General features: G+C 40.8%; 1 protein-coding gene across 10 annotated transcripts in view; it reads left to right on the top strand.

The window, feature by feature from the left end:
• fbrsl1 (fibrosin-like 1) overlaps positions 1-20,652 on the top strand; it is a 305,613-nt gene that overhangs the window by 103,343 nt on the left and 181,618 nt on the right. For all 10 annotated transcript variants that reach the window (XM_072433233.1, XM_072433231.1, XM_072433232.1 and 7 more), the window contains exon 2: positions 3,423-3,647. In XM_072433233.1, the coding sequence (XP_072289334.1) occupies positions 3,423-3,647 (225 nt within the window). The remainder of the gene's footprint in view (positions 1-3,422; positions 3,648-20,652) is intronic.

Below are 20,652 nucleotides of genomic sequence, written 5' to 3'. Positions count from 1 at the left end.
CAATGGGCGGGTCTTACCACAGAACAGTATTAATATCGGAGTTCTCGATCTAAATTCTTTTATTGACAATGACTCTTGGATGAGAGTCGAAACGTCTATTTTTTCAAACTGAGTCCAGATGACTACAACTGAAGCTTTTTCTACTATTTCACAACAATGTAGTTTATCACTTACAATTTCAGACACTTTAACTCATGAATATTGTCTAGCCCTCGAGATGTTAGATTTCACAATACTCTGTTATGTTTCTATCCATATAATAAAGATTTTACAGATTACAGCTTCTCTTGAGAGCGCCTTGAGACACAGAAGATGTCAATTATTCGCCGCTCTGGGGTTAGTGTACCTGCCAGCTGCTGTGTCCTCCCACTCTTCAAGCCAATGATTTGATTATCCACGTTGAGCAGAGGCGAGCGAGCAGTGGCAGTTGTGAACAGATGTTGAAATGTGAACTGCAGCCCTCTGGCTCCGGGTCTGTGCGGCTCCAAACAGAGGCAGGACCACAGCGAGCTCCATTAACACGCTTTTACGGCACCGCGGACAGATTGGGCCATTTTCACTCTAATTCTGATAGTTTTGTATTATAATTCCATTGTTTAGAAGCTGCCAAAGATGCACACGCTCCAAAACAAATTATGTATGTTTGAATTAGTCTATTAAGCCACTTTTCTATGTAAATATGTCATGTTCTTTTGTTTTGTGCACCGCTTTTGACAAATTCTATCAGTTGAATTACAATGATTTAGAAACGCACAAGTAATTTCTCTACAAGGACAGCAAAAGTGCACTGTAACCTCACTAAAAACCTAAACAATTGATAACTTTAGACGTAATGTAACCCTTTTAGCGTAGTGCGTTTTTTTTTTTTTACACTCAACATCTTGCTCATAATTAAGTTCTGTCTAATTACTGTAAACTAAGCCGCAAATGTGGCAAATTGTCAGCGGCTAAAATCATAATTATATAAATGTTGATTATGCCTTCCGTACCTCATTTATGTCGAGATCGGTCCTGACGTTGCCCGCATAGAAGCTGATTGAATTTATTTTCGACTGTGTGGTTTTTTTCCCGGCTCATTCCACGAAACGCAATAACAATTTCTCAGTGGGGAGAACGCTCACAAGCCAAACCGCCAGTGGCTCTATCTGCCTGCGTGTGCAATGCTGAAGAGACATGAAGTACCAGGCAAATAAAAACCACTGGCTTAGACACTGAGCCATTTGCAAATGTTTGAATACCAATAAATAAACTCCAAATCCATACCGGTGCGCTGAGGCGTGAAGGCGCTGCTCAGTCGCAGAGGAACAGCCTGGTCATGTTCAAGTGTACATAGAGCGACTGTGTGTTCTGTGCAGTGCGTGTTAAAAGCAGCACTATTTCATAAGCTCATTACTCGCGAGCCATAAAGTGATTATGGGCTCTGGTAAGGCATTGTTCTGGAGCTGACAGGATTAAAGATGACTTTGGAGAGAGAGGCTGGGTGCCGCGCGCTGTCGGAGTGTTTTTTGTCTTTGTATAAGCCAACAGTGAAAGGGCTGCATGCCTGACTGTTTGCCAGCTGTGACTCGTCCTCCTCCTCTCTTACTCCCATTCATCTCCTGCCATTCTGTCAATCCTAATACTATTTTGATGCTCTGAGGTAACCCTCTGTTTTTGTTTCATCTCAAACTGATGTACTATTGTTTTTTTCTTTTTTAAGTGACTCTTGAAAGAGTAGAAAGGCTGAAAATCCCTCTTGTAAACCTGTCATTGATTAGTTACGGTGTCATAGGAGCTGCCATGTTGCTGTTTTAGGAAGACAAAGAAGTTTGCTGCAGTTTACAATACTTTATGACATTATTATTAATCTTCTCTGTGAGTTATTGGAGTTTTGGGTGTTGATTTTGATGTCTTGTTACAAGGAAAGGTAAATGTTGGACTTAGTTTGTTATATTATATTATTATATTATTTTAAGCAAAGACTCAAGCAAAAACTAAACAATTCAGTTGCAGTCATTTGGACCTTGTTGAAAACAAGACGTTTCAACTTTCATCCAAAAAGTCGTTTTCAATCTGCAGACCTGGTTTAGAACGGCTTTTGGATGGAAGTCGAAATGTCTTGTTTTTTTTTCCAAAACAGGGTCCAAACTCTTTTTATGATGGAATACTAACGGAATGCATATGTCCAACAACAGTAGTCAGGCCAAACAAGTCAACACTGGTTACGTGTTTCCGGTAACGTTGGAAAAAAAATCCAGGTCGGTAGGTCGGATTTTTTTTATCTTTTTTAAATATATTTTAAAATCCTTGCACAGATTTTGCAGACAGTTTTCTTTTCTCAGAAGTGAGCGCTTCACATTGGTGTGGCCGTATTGGTATGCAGACTTCTCGTGTTTGGTGAGCTCTACGTTCACTATTCTTCTTATTGTCACTTGATGATGTGAGCACGCCAAATAACTGCACAGCTGAAACACCGGGCGTGCATATCGCCCCTGCCATGGCAGCCAGTCTGCACGCTGCCCAAATATAAGCATCTGCAAACATGGTTGTGCCCGTAGGTAAATCAAAGGTGCGGCGATTTTCATATCTTACGATCCCCACAGATGAATTTTCCCGCAGCTTTTTGATTTGCTCTCTCAATTTAACATTCTCGAAACGTACGGCCAGTAAATATGCGATAAAATGTTTGAGGTCGGGTTTTCATTATTTTGAAATCCAAGTCGGTCGGGTTACCGGAAACACACCATTTTTTCTTCTTGGCCTCAGTGGTTCTCAAAGTGGGGGTCGAGACCCGCTGGGGAAATGCGTGATAATTCAAGATGTAACATTAAAAATGAATACTCTGTATTTTACCTATTTTATATTGAGCACAGTATATCATGGTGAAATTTGGTCCAATAATGGAATAAACTATTCAAGTACATAATGTGTTGGTATTTGGAGAAATTAATAGAGTACTGAGTAGCAGTTTGAACGTAAAATGTATTTAAATATTTATAATATACGATTTAATATAATCGGACATACAAAAGGTGAATGCACAGATTCTGATATTTTCAAAGATTTTGAAGCATTTCATGTACCGGTACCGGAACACTTTTGTCACTGTAAAATTACTCACAGCTGGAAGATGAACTAAAGCTTTTACTCAAGTAAGAGTAGTGTTCCGTTACTCAGTTTTGTAGTTTTGACACTTTGATTGTGCTGATTGCAACATATAACATAGGCTTGCTCTCATCATCCTGTAATTGTACACATGGGAGCAGGGGAAATAATTGCACTCAATTGCCTGTAGTGTTTGAGAGTGAATAGTTGTGACTAACTGTCGAGCATAATCCCTGCCTAAGGCCCATAGTTACTGGAAAAGGATTCAAGCTCATCACTTGCATTTGACTGTTGTTTGCCTTACAAATACTGATCCAGAAATGTTCCTGTTTTATCAGAAAAAGATGGGCGTCGTGAAGAGCCAGGAGAAGGTGGAGCGGTGGAAAGAGAAGAAGGCGGTGAAGCGGCAGAAGGAGGACGAGGAGGCGGGTGAGGAAGAGGAGAACGTCCAGCCCGTGGTGATGGACCCTCTGGAGAACGGCTTCCTGCACCACGCGCAGAGAGAGCAGGAGCGCATGAACGAGAGGCTGCTCAAGAAGACCTACTCCAAGAAGAACAAAACGGTCAGTGCCATTGGTCCCTTTGCTTGTGATAGTAATAACGATCACAGCGTCACAACACACAAACAAACTTAGTAGGATTAATTAGGGTTTAATAGTATGTTGTCTCTTCAGAATGTAGATTGTAAACACACCCTTTAACATCTGACAGAAGACTGACATAAGATCTGCTAAACTAATACAAGAATTGCATGTATTTCAGAACCAGTTTTTAAGTTGTTGTGATTAACCTTCCACCCCTATGAATTAGTATTGATTACTTTGCAAAGTGGTTTATAATTGACTATCATTATCAGTGCAGTTTTAGATTCTATTTTGTGCATAATGAGCAGCATGGTCCGAGCCAATATCGATGTCCAGTTTATGTCTCACTGCTGTGTCCAATGACCGATATTTGCAGATGACCACAGATTTATCTTTAGTTATAATACACTTCACAAATTATGTTTTACTTTAGTAAAGATTACAAAATGTAGAAATTATAATGTATTTATTTGAGATACATATTTCTGTCATAGTTGTTTAAACATACAGCCATATTTTTTGCCTAATTGGCCCCCTATTTCTATATATATTTTTCTACTTATTAGTATGTTCAAAAAGACAGTTCTGTGGCGCTGAGGACAAACTGGGAATGACACATGAGCACATTCAGTGCAGAAAATATCTAATACCAAATATGAGCTTATGTTTTTTATATCGGACCTATACCAATATCTGTGTATAATATCACCGATATCTGAGACCGATATACCATCCCTAATAATGAGTTGTCAGGTGTTTGTTTCTTTCATTGAGCAAATGATGTAAAATGTGGCATTGCTACAGTGTCAAATGTCTTATGTAATCAAATATCAGCACTAAATTGTTGGAGCAACAATAACCCATGTGTCTACACACGGGTGCTGTTCTGCCGTGACGTTTCCTACTCTCACACTGAATACATGAACTCTTGATGTTTTAAGAGCAAAATGGCTGGAGTTTGTTTATTCAGCGAGAGGACCAGTCCCCTCCGCTTCAAACAGTGCAAAGCCAGTGAGTCTGCTCTACTGAGATAGGTCTGAGTGTTAACAGTTTATATAAATGGGTGGACGTTTTTATGCTTCTGTCTGTGGCCAAGATCCACCATAGTGCTGCTGCGGATAAGGGGGAAATGTAGCCAGGAAGCCAAACTAAATAATGCTGCACTGCAGCCTGGAGACCTCCCACTCAGACTAAAATATCTATTTTAGAAAAGATTTCATCAGGAAGTTAACATGCTAGAAAATGACTCTGGCTGTGATATTTAGTTTGCAAAGAGACAGTTGGAATGATGTGTTTAGCTCATGCTTTTATCTGTAATGAGAGGATTTCTGAAGCAGATCTAGGCTCAAATTAAACATTGACTTAATTGCGTTTGCAGATCTGGCTGTCATATAAAACGTTGTAAATGTAACGTTTTACTAATCTTTATCTTGACTTTTACTGCACAATCTTTTAAAGACATAAACTCTTGTCCATTTTTAGTGTGCTTCCAGTTTCACACAACAGTAGTACACTTTGTCATTGATGCGCTACTAAAAAGGGATAGATTAATTGTCTCAGTGCATGGTTGAGTTTAATATGGTCCAGCTAAAATATAATGTTCCCTCTCCTGCTTTTCATTGTCAGCGACAGTGCAATAGAGGATAAAGTCTTGCACAATATGTAGCAGGGGTGACACAAATGCAATACCCTTTTTATAAGAGTGTTTTTTATAATTGATCTGTTTTTCATTATTTACTTCTGTACCTACTCTGTGTTGCAACATTGGAATTTCCCCATTGTGGGATAAATAAAGGCTTATCTTATCTTATCTTATCTTAATCTACTAAAACTATTATTGAAACTAGATACATATAAGTATCAATACTGAAAAACGGCTCTGCTGAACTGTTGATCTATATCAGAGCTTTTCATTAAAGAAAAGTGCATTATAGTGTGTACAAAAAAAATCAATGGGGCATCAAAATCTATTATTGAATCTTGAGCCTTTTCCGGATATGAATCAAGTTTGAAATACTACATGTACTGTACTTGGGTTCAGTGTTAGAGTTGGCTGTACAAGCAGACACCTCGCTCTGTCTCTGCCTGTGATGTGCTATCATGCACTCTGTGATAAATGGATGGCCATGCATATAAAGCAAGGCTGCTTCCAGATGGACTGCAGTTTGATGAGCAGCCCTTTCTGGGTTTATCTGCCATGGAAAATGTCCTTGGTCTGACTGCCAATGGACACCATCATGAGCGTGTTTAGTATTCACAGTTATTTCAGCTGCATGTTAGCTTTACAGTACCTCATGCACAGTTCCTCTCACATCTCCGAGGCAAATGGTAAAGCTTTGAAGTAACAGACGCCGGCTCATGTGTTGTTAGTGAGAGCCGGGCTTGGGAGCAGATAACAAATGAAAAAGAAAACATATTTGTGTTTTCACTATTTCCGCAGATGGCATTATGTCGAAGACTCAATGAGAAAGCAATTGGACATTTCAAGCCGTAAAACATTCACAGATAAAAGACACAAGTCTATTTTGGATCTTTGAAGTCACACCCATCACAGGACCTGTCCCTAATGTATGTCACACACAATGATCAGGGCCTGAGGCAATGTGGGGTCCCCTGGTGGCACCCTGGGGTGCTGGAGGTTCAGAGGAGCACAGGAGAGAACAGGGTTCAGAGCTGTATTCACCACAGAGGGCTGTGGGGGCAGTAGTTGATCCAATTAGATGGCTTGTCAGGTTCTTCCTTTCTGCTCAGTCACACAGCTGTCAGGACCATTACTGCTGCACACACACTGCGAGAAGGCGAACTCATCGTGCATGTACCACTCAAACAATCACCTAATGTAGACTGATTAGTTTTAGCCTTTAACATGTTTTTCGAGAGCTACGTTCATGAACCCACATGAGAAAGCTTAAAAAAAACAATATTTTATTTGCTGTAAGTTTAAAGGATCAGAGACCAGCTTTTCCTGTATGAATTGCATGGATTTGACCTTCTGTATTTTTCAATGGGGTCATGACACGTACAGTAATCCTGCCCCAATAATGCCACACATCCATCACAGCACCTGTCCCTTAGAGGCGCACTACTTTAATCTCCACTCAGTTTACCCCGCAATAATACCACGGAAAACATATCTCTACACTTTGTTATGCTAAACCGTTCACCGCACCCCCATGGACACGGAGGCAGTGCCCCGCGCGCCCCCGTCGTACTGTAGCGGTCCCTGGATTACTTCCTGAGCTCCATATCTAGGTGTGTTTATAAGCAGTAAGCCAGCCGGAGACAGATCAGATTAGCTGGGGCATTAACAGTGCACTGGAGCAGAGTTCAGGGGCAGCGGGGGATAGATGCAGGCAGGAGCACCTCTGGCTGTGAGCAGAGGCAGTGGGAGGTGGGGGGATGTGAGTGACTGATAACACTGTGGAGCTGGTTAACTGGGGAGCAGCGACCCTGAGCGGCAGAAGCTTGGCTCAGGACAGGCCCAGCGGGAGCAGACTATATCTCCTCTGGCTCTCACTGTTTTCAGACCGTTTCAGAGAGAGATCAGGGTGAATCACTTCTGCCTGGAGCATCCTGGTTAAACAACTGGGCTAATATGAATTGTTTTGGCTTGTTTGGAGTACTGGAATGCACGCAGATGTTTGGACATTCTTTATCGCTCTTTTTAAATGCATTTTGTCATGTTATCCTCAATGATATTGTTTAAGATGACAAGGGTAAGACAATATGCTAAAATATTTGTATCACAATCTCCGTTTTCATCTCTTTAGAGGATATTTATATTGATTTCAAGAGATAAATAAAGTCATGTGCTTCTTTGGACAGTTCATACTTCACTGTGACAGGTTAAATCCAGTTGTCACTCACTCAGAGCATGATGGAAGCAGACCAATGTGACCAGTGTGGGGAGTCGCATTAAACAGGGCTCTGTGCAACATTAAATGCCATGTAAATGTAACATATATAATACAGAAAAAAGCCCTAAAGAAAACTAAAACAGATAATGAATAAATCACAATATGTCGATTTCGATGTCGTCACAGGACTCAGAACACAATTAGTTTTTGATTGCTGTATCACCTAGACTGAGGTTTACCAAATGGTGTCACATCACTTGTAAGTTTAGCACTATGCAAGTAGTAGTAAAAGAACGTAAAGGACGCTAAGAAGCAAACAATCTACGGAGCTGTGAAGTTGCTATTTGAAACAACATTGATTCTCACTCTCGTTCCTGTCTATTTTAAGCTAACTACTTTAACAGCTTCTTAGTCTTTATCACATAGTGCCTACCAGCTCTGAGGGCAAGAGGACAGTGGAAAAACACGTCTGGAATGTTCTCTCAGCCTGTGGGCGCCCGACTTGGGCTCTTAACAAAGTGAAGAGAACCAAAAAGCAGGACAAAAGGGACAAAAGGGAAACAGAACCAAGAAGAAATGGTGTCTCTATCCGTTATGTCTCGGGACTAGAATAGAGACTGTCGGAAAAACTACAAAGATTTTTTAGACAACACAAAATCCATCTTTATTTTAAACCAGGCAACACTTCAAGACAAACTGGTTCACCCTAAGGACAAGATGCCAACACAAAAACAGAGCAATGTAGTTTATTCTATCCAATGCAGTGAAGAAAGTTGTAAAGAGCGGTAAAAGAGACTAAACAGCCACTGCACAAGAGGCTTTATCAGCACAGAAGACATGCTAATTCAGGACCACAGAGCGCCGTGCATCTCCATCTTAAAGCCACAAACCACTCTATTGAAGACAGTGCGGTGAAGATTCAAAGCAGGGAGAAAAGATGGTTTGAAAAAGGTGTTAAGGAGGCTATATATGTTAAAAAAAGAAAATCCTTCTATAAACCGATATATAGGTTTAACAGCCAAAAACAGAGTCCAGATTATACTGACTTGATTTATCACATAGTGTTTAAAAGCTTCCTCCTACGCTCTTCAATATAAATATATGTCTTTACACTCATTCCCCTGAGACTCGCACCTTTTGCTCCATACTCACTGTGTTATAGTTGAGCGAGCCTTTGAAACCCTATCCAGTGTTTTACTTGGAATGAGATCAGCCTAAAATGTGGACTCCTTGATGCAATTATGGGGTTGAAAAGCCTGTTTAAGTGGGGAACATGATGGAAAAGGTCCTTACTGCTGTTGCTCAGGTTTCCCGCACAATTTAACTAAGCACATTACGAGATGAGTGATAATGAGGCACTCTGCGGAGGTGTCTGTGGCATGTAGCGTGTGAGGAGAACTGAAGCATAACTTGGAATAGACTGTGACAAATGAATTAGTTAGCTGCTTGTATAACATGACATGTAGGAATAATCGCGGAGGAAATAATTGTCAGGATTGAAGACATGTTGGTGGATAAATGTTCATGCGTGAGAAACAAGGCACGGGAAATAAACACAGCAGACTGGAGTGAGTGCTGTTCTTGACCATCAAGCTCTGCCGATATTTTGGGCCTGTAATGTAGGGCCAATTTTATCCCCAAATTATAGAATATGAAATACAAAAACTGTCTGTGCTATAGTATATATGAGAGAAAATACATATTTATAGGAAATTAGGAATAGTTTTTTAGACATCTTCAGCCCTGTTTCACTATATCATAGCTCTCTGCAGTGTCACGTTTGTGCAGTGCACTTTTGCAATCAAATGTTTAAACAAAACTTTGCTTATGTAAGTTCAGCTCAAACTAAATATATCGCTTTTGCTGGAAAAAGCAGAACAAGTGCAAATATTGGGCCAATGTATCTGTTTGGTGCAAAAAGACCCTTCCAGGATGTCACACCTTCTATTCCATTCATATTAATAGAACAGTCATGTTGTTTGGCTGTACAGACAAATGTTTTTTGTATGTATTAAGTATGTATTAAGAGTCAATATCTAACTTTAAGCTCCATTTTATGTTACTGAAGTAATTTTATGCCTCACTACATTATTTTTGGTATGATTTGTCCTGCACAATGTTAGATTAAGAAAAGTTTGTTAATGATATGTTTGGAAAGTCATTTTTGCAGCAGAGTGGGAAAATAGTGAAGAAACTGTCACAGAATGAACTGACAAGAAATGGGCCCAAATAACAATGGCATTTTTAAAAGAAAATTAGTGATGATTTGAATCCCGACAATTTACTGCATGTCCTCCATTCTCTCATCCCCATTTCACTCTGTCTTATACTGTCTAATAAAGCATACAGGCAACAAAATCTTAATTAAAAGAAAGAAAAAAAGGCGGTGCACGGTGGCAAAGGCGGTTAGCGCTCTTGCCTCCCAAGAAGGAGATCATGGGTTCGATTCCCGGACCAGACCAACATCACATGATCTCTCTGGGTGGAGTCTGCATGTTCTCCCCGTGTTACCGTGGGTTCTCTCCGGGTTCTCCGGCTTCCTCCCACCGTCCAAAGACATGCATGTGTTAGGTAAGATTGGTGACTCTAAATTGGCCCTAGTGAATGAATGTGAGCGTGAACTGTCTGTAATGTCTATGTCTCTGTGTTGGCCCTGTGACGAGTTGGCCACTGTCCAGGATGTACCCCGCCTAAGGCCCGAAGTCACTGGGATAGGCTCCAGTCACCCGCGACCCCGAAAGGGAACAAGCGGTAGAAAATGGATGGATGGATGGATGGATGGATGGATGGAAAAAAAGGCCCTCTGGTACAGTTGATATAACATTTTAGAAAAAGCATTAGAGCCAGCTCATTCCTATATTCTGTTCATAAACTCTGGAAGGGGGTATTGCTCAGCTCTTTATAAATGAACCACTTTATCCCTGGCCACAGCTGATTGTGTGTTAATCTCCTATATCACAATGCTACTTGCATTAACTGTGGCAATCCTGTCGAAATAGAGTGGCCAATTGATAAAAACAAAAACAAATGTTTTACTGATACAGACTGAGGTGAATGGACACACGTTTTACTGTGAGAGTTCACATTTTCTCAGTCTAAGAGGTTTGGTTTAGTGTGAAAGTGCTTTATGGCCATACTACCACCTCAACACTGTTCCATCTTCTCTGATCTCAGACGCTAAGCAGGCCAGGCCTGGTTGATGCTGGGATGGGACTTCCAGGTGCTGTTGAGGGCAGCAGTGCACACTGTTGTTGTGTCCTTGGGCAAACACTTCATCCACCTACCTAATGTGAATATGATGAGTGAATGAGTGATTAACGGAGCAAATTAGCAGCCTTGTTTCCGTCAGACTTCCCCAGGGCAGCTGTGGCTACATTAGCAGCTTACCACCACTGAGTATGGAGAAAATGAATAAAGGACAACATTGTAAACTAACTTTGAGCGTCTAGAATATTGCTATATTACAACATAGCATTATTATATGAATTTCTAGAGAGATTCTGCATCTCATCTCTTGTGAGTTGGTGATGACGGTGAAATACAACATAACATTAATTGTTATGTTTCTACTCATTGTACAGTACATCTTTCTTCCATTCTTTCACACACTTTGACAAAGGAGAAACTTTATATCTTTATGTTCATTCTTGCAATATGCATGCTCATATTGATCCATTTTGATTTTTGATTCCATTTAATTTAGTTTTTTCAAAAACAAAAACATTTTTTTTTTTCGTAATGATTTAATGAACATACATTTTACGGAATTTTAATCTGTACAATTTCACACACAAAAAAGTCCACCAAAGTCTGAACTCTGCTCCAAACCACAATGTTTTTACTGACGGAGTAGCTTTGGTCCTCTCAATAAAAAGGACAAACCCAAACATATCATTGACGATTAGACACCACTGAATCTCAATGTCTCAATCTTTCACCAGCCCTAATGCTATGAGCGAATTCATCTTAATATAGTAAAAAGGGTTAGGGTCAGTTAGTGTTTCAAATTCACAAATAGTGTATTTGATTCTATTCCAAAAACAAACCTTGGACCCGATCACTGCCTTCCTCTCGTTCGATCACCTCTTCACTTCATCAGGCTAGAGCAGCTGTCCTCTCCCCCTGAGACCTGGAGGGGAAGCCAGAAGCACCACCAAAAATAGACCAGGAAATGAAAGGAATGACAAAGAATGACCAATCGTGAACAACCTCTGTGGCCAGTGTGCTTAACCAGGTGAATATTGCATGGGACAGCGCTCAGTGATTAATGTCAGCCCATGTAAGGTGCTTGGCCTGGTTTTCTGGCTCTCCACACACACACAGACCATCACTTTTAACAAGCAGCAGTCATTGAGCTACTTCAGGGGCCTGACTTTGGGCACAATTAGACCTGGGAACGTTAAATTAGCAGGGACCTAGAGTCATGCCCCACCAGGATATTGCAAAGTATATTGGGCAAGGGAGGTGCAAAGAAACTGTCCCTTGTTACTGTTGTTTGATCTACGTAAACTGAATTTGGAAGTTAGGATCAGATTCATGTCACACTCAGAGCTAAAACTTCACTAATGTTTCAGATTATTACTGACATTTCAATTGCGGGATGTAAACCAACAAAAGCAATTTCCATATTTATATTCACAATGCAGACATTTTAACTGAACTATAATTAACTATAATAATCATGTGTTTTAATACAACCATTTGTTTGGAATGATTTATCTTCTAACTAATTGCTAAATCCTATACGTGATAAGTGATTGAAGTGGGACCTCCCAGACTGTTATGTAACCCGAGCATCTTGTTCAGGTGTAGCTATGGCAGCAGATATATTGGCCCTTTGAAGATGTTTAAGCCAAGCAGACAGCAGGGAGCGGCGCTTTATTACACCTTGTTATGATTTATGCTGTTATTGTGGCTTAAACGGCTTTGAGGCAATTCGGAAATGTGCACACCAGGAAATCTCAGCCGTCTGGGTTATGATGCAATGTCTAATGAGAGACACATACTGTAGTATATGAGTCAAGAGAGGTTCAGCTTAGTCAACCGCTGCAGCAGCTCGTGTACATAAACACATTTACAAAGAGACACTCAAAAACTATAGAAACATTATATTAACTTAAATAAAGTGAATACATGTTTAAGTAAAGTTTGTATAACTTATTTTGTATAATGTAACATTATTACATAGTTTATTAACTATTTGTGATTAATGTAAATGAGATACATATTTGACATATTAATACTAGCACTGTCCCGGTATCTGCTGTGGAGGCAGCAGACTAAGCGAACCGATCCAGTTCAAGCTCCTCCTGCATGACCTTCCTCAACCATCGATCTTTAAAGCAGCTTCTCACCACCCTGTGAACGACATACTATTCCATGCTAATGTTGATGTTAATTTTAAATGTCATATTGACATTTGCGTCAATAGTGAATGCGACATAATGTATTATTATATAGTGATTGCACAAATATATTGGACATTGTGCATTATAGTTGCACCAAGACTGGTGCCTGGTGCCTGGTGCCTGGTGCCTGGTGCCTGGTGCCTGGTGCCTGGTGCCTGGTGCCTGGTGCCTGGTGCCTGGTGCCTGGTGCCTGGTGCCTGGTGCCTGGTGCCTGGTGCCTGGTGCCTGGTGCCTGGTGCCTGGTGCCTGGTGCCTGGTGCCTGGTTTGTGTTATGACAAGAGAGACTGATGGGCAAAGCAATGACAAGTCTAGGTGATGCTCCATGCAACCGTTAATCTATTCCTGCGGCTCTCAAATGTCCTTGTGGCATTGTGTGTGGCTCTTTGGAGGGAGAAGAGTAGTTGTCACTTATTGGATTACTTTTGGGTACTCTTGTTTACTCAATATCAAATCATCTACTGGCATTTTTGTGTAGGTGGCTTGGTGACTCAGAATGTGCCCTTTTGAATGGTGTGACTAGATGTTTTGTAGTGTCCCATTTAATCAACGTAACTAACAAACTAGCTATTTGATCAGTGTATTCCACTCTTGGCCCATAGCTGCACGGAAGATTCCAGTCACCTGCATCTCTAATGGAAAGAGAAACTAAATCACTGTGATAACTACTCCTTTGTTAAGACTGTATTGTATAAAATGCATTTAGTGAGTGGCTGTGTGCGCTTAAATTAAGTTACATTATTGTGCATCTACATTTGTGCATCAACTCATCTAGTCTCATGATTTTTTTTGTCTTTTTTTGGAAACATTGCGTCTCTCAGAAGTAAGGGATCTGAGCAGCTCCACTTCACAGCTCCTCTTCCAGTCCTCTTTCTGCTGTGATGCAACACTGACATCTGCTGGGCGCTGAAGCCATTGCACTAGCAGCATTTTGCTTGTGTAAACGACTGGCGTGTTAACCCTTTTTGTCAGATCGCATCATATCGTCCATTGGGGGTCACTGTTCCCATTTGAAAAGAGCAAGTGAGGTCTGGAGCTGCTCTTGCCTCTGCCATTTTGACTGCCTAATGTAAAGCACAACTGAGCTCAAGCAATGGAAATTGTATTTTTGTATTTTTTTTTCCAGACCCATCAACATTTTTCCTGCAGCGTCTTGTAATGGATGCTTAATGTTGCTGCAAAACATTACCATGAAAACGACATTGTCAAGGATAATGAAACAGCGCTGCGTCTGTGGTGTGCATTTCTTTTTTGTTTCTACAGTATGCAAGTGGGCTAATAATAGATCATTAAAATAACAAACGCTGCAAGTCAAGGTCAAATGTATCTCCAAAACTCCTATATATCAAACATAATTGCCCTTACACCACCAACACAGTGTACCTCCACCTCCCCCTGCTGGTTAAGAGCATTTATTCACTGGAGTGACATACTACTACTACAGTTGAGTCACGTATCCATTTATAATTTACAGTTTGCTCTTACACATCACACGTATTTGCACAAAAATACTGCATAATAATAATAATAATAATAATAATAATAATAATAATAATAATAATAATTGTTGCTTTTGTCTATTACACAGTGTCATCTCAAGTCTGGACATGGCGTTATCAGTGATTACAAAAGAGCAACTAAACCAGATATTTACCGAGATTATGCAGTGATGTAAAGTTTACAGATAGGAATATACATATACAGATGGGGAATATTTACTTAAAGGGCGGTGTTTTATTTGTAGAGCATGTCTCTCAAATGCAGAAGACATCACTTCTCAAATATTCTTGTAACATTCAGAACAAAGTACTGTATTATGTAACTTCTTTTACCTCAGATTTACAGAGTTTAGTGCTTCATTTGTTGACAGAAATCGGCGTCATTTCTCAGTGTGACTTTCGTTTCCTTTTTTTCCTTGTAAGCCACCATGTTTGTTTGGACCGACAGACGTGTTTCTCTGATTGGTTAATTTGCGGCCATTTCAAATCAGAGAGTCGGGGATATGATTCCAGACCAACACGTCTTTGTAAAGCGCTATCAAAGCGTGTGGTCTTGGCTATTCTGGCAATAATACAGCTGCTTTTTGGTATGTACATCATGAAAATAGCTGTATGCCTTTATTGAAAAAAATAAGCAATTGCAATGATTTTTTTTTTTTTAAAGACACTTACGCATTTAAACTGACAGGCATTTGTTTGGCTTCTAGTCCCCTCTTTTAAAGACCATTCACAAAGTAGCAATTGAAGCAAGAGCTATAATAGTGTTTTCATGTAGTATAGATCCTGTCATTAGGCCCCTGGGTCTTGAGACAGTTATATGATGACAGCTGACAAGGGGGCGCAGCTCCTCTGGGGGTAAAAAAAGGGTTGAGGGGGTACGCAATGCACAAAAGCCACAATTACTTCCCGGGCCGAGTCCCCTGAGCACAGTGGTTGGAGTGTGTATGTAAAAATGATGTGGGAGAGGCCATTTGCAAAACAAAGAATGGCGAAGGCGGGGGGATAAGAATGATTGCCTTTGCATAATAGAACATGTACACCCTGAGGCAAGAGGGCTGAAGTGGCAGGCTGCGGACTGACACGCCCCTTTAGTAGTCCCACGAGGAAGCAGATGGAGGTGGTTCTTGTGGTTGACCCCTGAGTATGTTGGGAAGGGCAGGCCCCGAGGGAGAAAGCAGAGTGGTGCGTTGTTTGTCATTTAAAAAAGTGCATTTGAAAAGTAGTACTTTGATCAGATAGAAAGTTCATTCATTCATTTTCTCCCGCTTGTTCCCGTTGGGGGTCACGGGGGACTGGAGCCTGTCCCAGTGACTTTGGGCTTAGGAGGGGTACATCCTGGACAGGGGCCAGCTCGTTGCAGGGTTCACACAGAGGCATAGACGAACATTCCCCAAGGGCCAGTTTACAACCCATAAGGTGCAGACACCATCCCAGAGAGATCATGTGATGTTGGTCTAGCCCAGGAATCGGACTCACAGTTACAACCAAACAAAACAATCAAATAAAACACTTCTTTACATTTAGATGCATTTTTTTAAACGATAAATTGAATTAAAAAGATTAAACTTTGCTCCTAAAATCATCACGTTCTTTTGGTTAGGTCAAATATTACTTTTTATGATGATGATGATGATGATGATGATGTGGACTATACAGTAGAGACTATATGACTATATGAGGTTTTAATGATTGCGATCCATATTTTCAAAGGGCACATACATCTCCTGTCTGATACTCGATGTTTATGACCAAACCTTAAATACTTAATTTAAACATCTGGCTGTTTTCCAGTGATATTGATTAGACAAACCTTGAACACTATTTACACCCGGTTTATCCGAGCTTATTTATCGCACCAACAGAATCAGTTTGATTGGATTTGCCTCATTTAAAAATAGTTTTCTTAGTGGCAGTTTATCTTAGCGGCTAATATGGTTGATGCAAAGTGGAATAATTACCACTCATGATACAATTGAAGTCAAATGTCATGCGTGTGCATTGACTTGAACCACATTCATAACAACATAGCAATTAGCAGTGCACGCTTGAAATAGTGATCAGCTCATATCTGAGCCGTGCGCTGAGCTGTGAGCACCTTCTGCCGGGCCACAGAGCTACATTAGCCTAGCCGCCTTCACTTTAATTAATGAACCACTAGTTGTAGTATAATTGCTCTTCAAAACGGGGTCCTCTTAGATTCATATATGCATACACCAGGCTCAATTTAACTGCCCAGGTCTCTTCCCCAAGGTCCTGTCTTCTCCAATCCTCTCCAAGCTGCCAACCTCGACCTCCAGCCACTAAGGGACACGCACTCCTTCTCGTGCGGCTGGGCATGAAATATTCAGCAGCAATTTCTCCCTTTGTTTGACATAATACCTTGAAATGTTAATGCGCTCCCATTGCTTGTTTTAAGTGGAAGGCGTCCCAAGGTATCTGCAATTGGAGCACTGCGTTGCAGGGAGCTCTATTTAATGTGCAGAGCTCTTGAATGTAATCTGCTACACTTGAGAATAGCTTCAGCCAGACGCAGGGGTCAAAACATGGTCCTCTTTTAACTAGATCATATACAACATGTGCGTGTTGACGTTGTAGTGCAGTATGTTAATTTATTTTCCGCTAACCAACACTTCACACACCCAATGGACCTTGATGACATTGGTATTCATTACATCCACAATGGCTGGCATGTTGTGGACTGACCTTACTTAAGATGTCTAATAGGAAGGCAGCACATGTCTTAAGGGCTTAAACAGTGACAGGCCATGATCTGATATCTGCGTCTTGTGTTGAGCTGCTTCTTCCACACTATCAGACCCGAGACATGGAGATGTGATGTTATCAGTGTAAGCGGAGTCCCATCCCCCCGTGATATGTATGGATTAGTGCAGATTTGACACTAGGTACATCCCATTCTAACCTATGATCTCTATTTAGTCCTGGTTATAACTTATAATATAACTTATAGGAAGATCTCTAAATAGAAGATCTCTTATAAACAAAAACTCCTATAGACAAAACCTCCCATTTCCCAACAAGGGATGGAGGGGGGAAATAATAAAGATAAAAATAAATAAATAAATACCATTGCATGTGATCACGACAGTAATTGCACATGAATATGATATTTATCCAATTTAAACAATACATTTATTGTTTAAATTTATCCAATTTAAACAATACATTTATTGTTTAAATTTATCCAATTTAAACAATATGATATTCATCCAATTCAAACAAGATTTATGCTAGAAATAGTTCTTGTTAATTTGCCATTTATAATTGGATTAAACACTGATGCATTTTTACAGCATACATTGTATTGTATTATTCCAATTATTATGACATTTTATTCAAACGTATATTATTTTCATTTTATTGCCGTCTTTTTAGCGTCATTCACACTTTGTTTTTTGGTCCTGAATTCGACCACAAATTGGTATGTAAGCCACATCTCCGCCCGGCAATAGTTCCGACACAGAACACAATCAAACTTTTCTCATAACAACTAAGCGATTCCGTAGAGGTCTGAAATCTTTTAAGTCCCCTGTTTTATTTTCCTCCTTCCTTTAAGCAGCCATGTTTGTCTTGATACAGATGGACCATGCAATTCTCAAGCCCATTCTCAATCAAGCCCACTGGAACTCTGGGAGATAAGACAGACGCCCGAACCTCACGTCGTTGCATTGTATAGCACTGCGACAGCTCTGTACCTGCGGCAAATAAAACTTTTCTTATCTCTTGTTATCCTAGCCACCAGCTTCCTGCTCCCTTACTTGTGCTAATTCAGTTATTTTATGGTTGCATCCCCCGTTTGCTTTCTCAGTGGTGTTTTTTTGCGCTGAGAGAAGTACATTTCCTTATCGATTTAATTAAAATAGCACAAAACAATGCTATAGAGTTGAGCTTACAGGTTTCACTGCGCTATACAGGAAGTCATCCGTGGCTGCGCACTGCCTCTGTCTGTCGTCTACCCATCTGACCTGACAGCAAGGCATTAAATATTAGTGCCATTTTTGCAGCGGTTTTGTAACATGGTTATTCCAGTCAGTGGTTTGCCTTGCACTGTCCGTTCTCACAATGTCTTCTGTCTGACGGCACAGGAGACGTGCTTTTTCCTCTACTGTAGCATTATCATAGCCATGTCATCCATTTTACTCATAACCAATGAATAGTGAGAGTAGATTATTAGAATATTGTTTCAACTCAGTGATGATAAAAGCCTAGATGAAAGAATTATTTGTATAATTATGTGAACCTTGAATGCCACATGCAGTTTCTATTTCTGTTGAGCTATTGAATGAAATGCAGTGTTTGCATACCGCGGCTCAGAGGATGTAACATGACTTTCTCGATGGCATTTCTGGCCCTGGGTTGGCACAAATGGGTTTATCACCAGTCTCTCGACAAAAGGCAATGACCCCCCCAGTGCCCTGCGCCTCTGCTCCCTCCTGGTGGAATTGATTAGGAATAATTGAAGGGAGTGTGAGGCTTAGGCAAGTGGCACTAAATAAATCTGGCTGGTGTTAATTGTGTCAGTGTGAGGCAGTGCGAGGGCTAGAGAAACACTTAGCCACCGGCTGACAATAGTGGATTAATTGGACTCCTTCAATGAACATAATTAGGCTGATTGTTGGGAGAGATAAAGCAAAGGTTTTCTGAACGGCACTGTCGGGGCTGAGGATCTGATCCCTCCAACCTTTTCTCTTCTCCCTCTTGGCGTTGTAGCCTCTGGTCCAAGGTAATGCGGCTCGTTTCTCTCTGTGCCGTACGGGAGTTGAAATCTCACAGGTTAGAAGTGGATAGCAGGGTTAGTGATATTGAACCTCATGCTGATAACATCTCTTCAGAGGAACTGTTCAATCTTCGGGGCCGACAACAGGGCAGCGCCTTGGATCCATTGTCATTAGTTAAGGTGCTTTGGTGGAGAGAATGGGTCGCCCGGTGTGAGAGCTGCCATCTGAAGCAGACTTTTCATATGAATTTGATAATAATGCATGAAGTAGAAGCTTCACAGTATTAACAGTGGACCCAACGATACGAGCTGTCTCGCAGCCCAGTGTACTTCACACACTTTGGGATTCTTCTGACACTTCTTTAGGTGAGTGGAGCTGCAAGTATTTGATATACTTGCGAGGAGACAGCTCAGATGTAGCTAACTTTATACGTAATGTACCTCAAATACATGACCTTTTTCCAATATAGGTGTAGATTTGATAGATTTTTATGAGTGAAATGTAGAAGTAACCTATGCATAATTCTACTATAATAGCATATTGCACATTGAAGAGTATTATACTCTGATCATACCATGGCATCAACCCCTCTGGAGTATTGGCAGAATGTCAAAATCTAACCTCAGGTTAAGAATTCTGTGAAATCTTCAAAGAAGCAGGAACATCTGCTCGACTGTTGTTTCCATGGACACCTGTCATGTTCCTCCAGAGCTGCGAGAGGAAAACAATGTTGGGTTTCTGACCTGAAGTGAAAACTAAAAAAGTCAACGAGCTTTCTGTCTTGACTGACAAGCACACAGCCTGAGGGGCTGGCGGCTGAATCAAGCTGCTGAGGGCTGGGTTGAAGACCTTGACTTCTGCTCTCGTGGTGTGATGGAAAGACTTGGCCTTCCAGCAAAAACAAGATGCCGGCCTCCACTCAAAGTCAAAGTACCTTAGGGAGGCATTTTGATGCATGATGGGTGGAATAAACTAAAATGAAATGGATCAGCCCTAGCATCAGTAGTTATTGGTAAAGGGGAAATGGTTGTTGCAGCCCTCTGGCAACGCTCAACCTTAGGCTACTTTTGTCTCGTCTTTGTGTTCTACAACTGTACAGAGTTCCCTGTGGTGCAGAGGCAGAAACTATGTGTTTTGGCTGATCTGAAGAGAAGCGGGTGCTTCGAAATACAATAAAACACAAAGTGAGTCCCTTTGAAAAGATTATACTGACCTTGAGTTAAATCCAACACACTCAGTCTTGACTTTCCTGCTTTTCTGCTTTGCTTCATTTTGAACCAGTTGGTGAGGCCATGAGGTCTTGGACTTATATTTGAGTGTCTGCGTGATGTCATACCTCATTACGATCACTTTCGCAGTAGTACGTGTGCTATTACTTTTGACATTTGAACAACTTGTACTTTTTGCAGAATTTTCAAAAGTATTAGTACTTTTTCCCCATTTAAATGAATTCGGGCATTATGAGTGTCTGCGGAATTCTTTAGGC

This window comes from Eucyclogobius newberryi, unplaced genomic scaffold (genome assembly GCF_026437365.1).
Source record: "Eucyclogobius newberryi isolate DKJ021-1_F unplaced genomic scaffold, fEucNew1.0.hap1 SCAF_6, whole genome shotgun sequence".
In the NCBI taxonomy this organism is placed as follows: domain Eukaryota; kingdom Metazoa; phylum Chordata; class Actinopteri; order Gobiiformes; family Gobiidae; genus Eucyclogobius; species Eucyclogobius newberryi.
This window is presented reverse-complemented; position numbering and strand designations above follow the sequence as displayed.